Source organism: Etheostoma spectabile, chromosome 9 (genome assembly GCF_008692095.1).
Source record: "Etheostoma spectabile isolate EspeVRDwgs_2016 chromosome 9, UIUC_Espe_1.0, whole genome shotgun sequence".
NCBI classification, from domain to species: Eukaryota; Metazoa; Chordata; class Actinopteri; order Perciformes; family Percidae; genus Etheostoma; species Etheostoma spectabile.
In genome coordinates this window covers 15,660,510-15,664,983 of record NC_045741.1, presented here as the reverse complement: position 1 = coordinate 15,664,983, position 4,474 = coordinate 15,660,510, and the positions used below count along the sequence as shown (strand labels likewise).

The window sequence follows — 4,474 nt, the reverse complement described above, 5'->3', positions numbered from 1 at the left end:
CTATCTATCTATCTATCTATATATCTGTTTACAAATTTTGTCCAAAAGATAAACCCCTCCCACACAGCTGTGATTAACAGAAGGTGCACTACCCCTTTCTTTTGTGCCCCTTTCAGCTGAGTCACCAGCTTTAGTGGTTTAAGCCATGGGGTCTTCCTCTGCAGTGGTTTACAGTGGTGGTACTGTGAGAAGAATGAGAACAGGAGCTGCAAAGAAAATGACCAACCCCTGATCAACCACTGAAACCAAACAGCCAACCAACAAACCGCCCTCTTTGATACCTGCTGTTTTGTCCTAAAGTCATCAAATTGGGACTTCAAAGCCCCCAACTTCCTCTGCTGTGGTTAAAGTGTTGCCTTTGTGTGTGTGTGTGTGTGTGTGTGTGTGTGTGTGTGTGTGTGTGTGTTTGTGTGTTTGTGTTTGTGCAGTCGTGCGTGCGTGCGTGCCGTACTGATTTTAACTGATAACTGATAGTGGTTAATATAGCCACTAACATAGCAAAATCTGATGTATTTGGATTTTCCAAATAAAAGGGGACATTGGTCCTTGGTTTCTGTTGATTTTCTTGAAAGTACATTTTTTTGTGAGTATGAAACCTGACTTTACCACATTTTCCTCATAACATGAAGGAAACTATGTGCTCTTCCTGAATTTCCACACATTGTGTGAGTGACAGCGTTCTCACCAGAGTTCTTCACAGTCTGCACCACATGTCCGTGAACCTCTTTGAAGACTTCCGCTGCAGGAGGTGCTTGTGATGCTTTAGGTAGATAAATAGTGTTCAAGCAAGTTCCTGTCTACGGTTTCCTCCTCTCAGGCACACAAACTGCTACTTCAGTAGAAATATCAAACCAAAAGATTCAACACACCAAGGCAGCTCATATAAATCAGTAATATCAAATTCACAAAGGTCACCTCGCCGGGCCTACAGGCAACACAAATCTTCTATCATGGTTGATAACGTCGTCTCAAAGCCTCTCCGGTTAGTTTTGATCTTCACAGCTCACATGGTATTCAACGGTAAGCTGTCTTCTTAGTTGTAAAGTTCATAAAGTGGTTGATGTGTCACGCTTTTATGTAACTTTTTACTTCTGTAACTTATTTTTTGTATTTCTTCTTCGTTCTGTAATATCACATTTTTTTACATGACATAATTTTACTATATGGTAACGTTGTGCATGTGTGTTTCTGAGGTGATGTGTTCTCAGTTTGTCTGTTGTTGTTTTGCCTCGGCACATCGAGCACATTAAAATGGGTACAACACGCTTGTTAAATATTACACACATTTTTAGAATGACATTGCTCTCATAAAATATTGAAAGCTTGTGTTTGAGATAAAGAAAAGTATGGCCTTGAGGCAACTTTGTATTCTTGTGAAATTTTATAAAATATTCCTATTAAAGCTCACTGAGGCATGTCAGGTATATGATATCAGGTAATACAACTTAAACTAAGTTTATTATTGAATCCTTCCTTTTTAGGTAATTGTAGCCCCTAGTGTGTGGCCTATATGTAATGGCAGGCAGGATACATGGTTAGAGTGTGGGTGGTACTTCAATATACTTGAAATATCCTAAATGTTTTAACCTGAGTCAGGGAATTTAAAAGACATAAAACAGTTTTAACGGCGCAAACTGACGTCTATGACATTCCTCACACACGCACACACACACACACACACACACACACACACACACACACACACACACACACACGCACACACACACACATACCCACGCACGCAAACACACAAACACAGAGTGAAGGGTTTAAAGGCTGTTTTCTAACAGATATAGTGGTTGTCATAGTACTTGCCAGTTGTTCAACGGTAAGGTAAATCGGATTTTGGTTATCGGATTGGATCAAATCTTGAAAATGGAAAGAAGGAATCTGAAATCAGATTAGATCACAAAATCCAATCCTAGTTTAAATCTGGATCAAACCTTCAGTTTGCTTGTCAGTAGGATTTGGATAACGTTGATCCAAAAAAACATGATTATCCTCATCCCAATAGGAAGGATTTCAAGGTGGATTCCAGGAAGAAAATTTATAAGATTGGTCAAATAATACACGTGTATCATTTAGTGTACATACTTTTATTTATATTTTGCACTTGACTTGTGTAACCTTTGTAACAGTGATAAAGTAGATCAAGTAGACATAAGCTACCAATTAAGCTATTCAGTATAGTAAAGTAAAAATAAAATAAAAATAAAAATGATCTTGTTCCCATGAAACAATCCCCCAAACAGATTCCAATAACAAACAAAAATAATATATTCAATTTTTCTGTCATTTAACACTGTGTATTAATTTCAAAGAAAATCATAAGAGATGAGCCTGTAAAAAATAATTTCTGGTCTCTCCTCCTCAGATGAAGAAGAACCCTGAACATACTATATTTTGTTAATTAATAATATTTTTGTTAACATTGGACTTTTAGCCTTTTTTAAAGATGTTTTCAAAATATCCACAATGTATTTGTTAATGTATGTTTGTTTTTTATTTGTTGTGGCTTAGATGAGGGGCCGTGAAAGAAATTATGAATGGAAGTGGGAGTTTAGGTTATGTTTGTGTTTTGTCTCAAAATAAGAAACACTTCCAGTGACCCCATGTTGGCTCTTCTACCTGTTCTTTACATAGCTGTTAGCCCACATTGTGATATGTTGTCCTGTTTAGAGCACTGGCCATCCGGAATTTGGTAATCTTGAACTGTATCTGGATCATGGTGATCCAGTCCAATATTGCTTTGAAAAACAAGCATAAAAGTAAAACGGATTACCTGATCCTGAATAGCAAAAAATGGGATTTCCAAATCTGGATGATTTTGATCCAGATTAAATGTTTTGAACAACTGGCCCCAATATGTTGTTCATGAATATTTTTAAACTAGAGAAATCGTCTTTAGCTAAAGCTAGTGGCTATCTCGCCAGCTAGCTTTTACTCAAATAACACTTCTCAGTGGCAGGTAGTCAGTAAGTGGTTGTAGAGGCCACAGATTAAAAAACCAGAGAGTAATTACAGCATCCCGGGCAGAAATACACAGCCCGAGAGCAGTTACTGCAGTTTAGTTTGGTTTTTAGTGTTGTTTGTGGTTACTCCGTTTTGCTTTTATAGGTCAAAGTAGTCATTTCAATCACTTACTCGTGCACCTCCCTTGTCTTGTCCCCGTACAGGCACCAGCCAAGCAGAGGTCACAAGGATCCTTGGCACCAACATCACCCTTGAATTCAAATTTAACATCAGTGTCTCAAAACATTCTGCAGTTTATAAAAACCACACAAAGATTGCTGAGTATTCAGAAGCCAAGATTTTCTCAAATGAAGGCAATTTTAATATCTATCACAAAAACATGTCTGTGTTTTTCTGCATATCAAATCTCACACTAAATCACAGTGGAATTTACTGGGCCAGTTTGTTCATGGACTCAGGACCTGCAAAAGAAAGTAATAACCAGGAGCAGCTGATTGTCCGAGAGGAGAACAAAAGCAGTACAAGTAAGATTTAACTTTATTATTATTTAAACTATATTATGATTAGGAAGTGACACCAATATAGATCAATATTAAAAGGAGAGCACTTTGCCAGTCTGTGGAGTGATGCCACATACTGTAAGAAGACCATGAAGACATCTAGTTTTTTATTATGGTCGGTAGATTTACATGCATTACAATATTATAAAACAAATATTTACCAGTCCTACAGTAAATTACCAGACCATTCTCAATATATTTTAAAAGATAAGGCTGGTAGTATTCTATATTTCCTTGTTGTCAACAAATCCAACAAAAAGACCAAAACCATTAACAAATTGATTTGGCTAAGTATTTCCTGTGTAACAAAAGCTGGTTTGTGCCTGTGCCAAAGAACTCCATTGTTGTCAGAGAACTATCAAAACATATCGATGTGACCCTTCATGAGGAGGAAAATGTGTATACTATGGATAAAATCCTCTATACATGTAATGTCAAATTGCCATTTTGATATGTTGCTTTTTAGCTTTTTAGTAGCATGGTGAAAAGCCATAGTACCCATGTGATTCATGAAATTGAGGTTTTAGGTTTTTGAGGTTATTAAATATACATGTGACCATTTGAAAGATTTGTATTTTAAGTAGGAGGGAATGGGCTTCCAAAGAGAAGTCAGACAGTAGCGAGACAGACAGTGAAACAGACAGACATTGAAAATTGGAAATTGTTGACAATAAGTATAAAAAATAACAGTTATTTACAGCTGCTACACCTTTGCTTTAGCCAACATCAGATATGCTATTTGGCCTCTCAAAGTTTAGATGCTGTGTTGGTAAAATGCTCATCTTGTTATAATAAATAAAAATATTATTCTCTATTAGTCAAATTGTACAGAAAAAATACAGTCAAAAAATGCATTTAATTTGGATATACCTGTACAGTAAGTCAGAGTCATTTGAACAATTATAGTAATAAATAACCTAACATAAAGTCATATTGGTGAG

The 4,474-nt window shown here is 36.5% G+C and overlaps 1 protein-coding gene across 2 annotated transcripts in view; it reads left to right on the top strand.

The window, feature by feature from the left end:
• The first annotated feature begins 660 nt into the window (after positions 1–660).
• LOC116696017 (uncharacterized) overlaps positions 661–4,474 on the top strand; it is an 8,845-nt gene continuing 5,031 nt past the window's right edge. Inside the window, exons 1-2 of one of the 2 annotated variants that reach the window (XM_032526660.1) lie at positions 661–1,020; positions 3,177–3,497. In XM_032526660.1, the coding sequence (XP_032382551.1) occupies positions 951–1,020; positions 3,177–3,497 (391 nt within the window). In that variant the 5' untranslated portion in view covers positions 661–950. The remainder of the gene's footprint in view (positions 1,021–3,176; positions 3,498–4,474) is intronic. The other variant, XR_004333607.1, reaches the window with a different exon arrangement.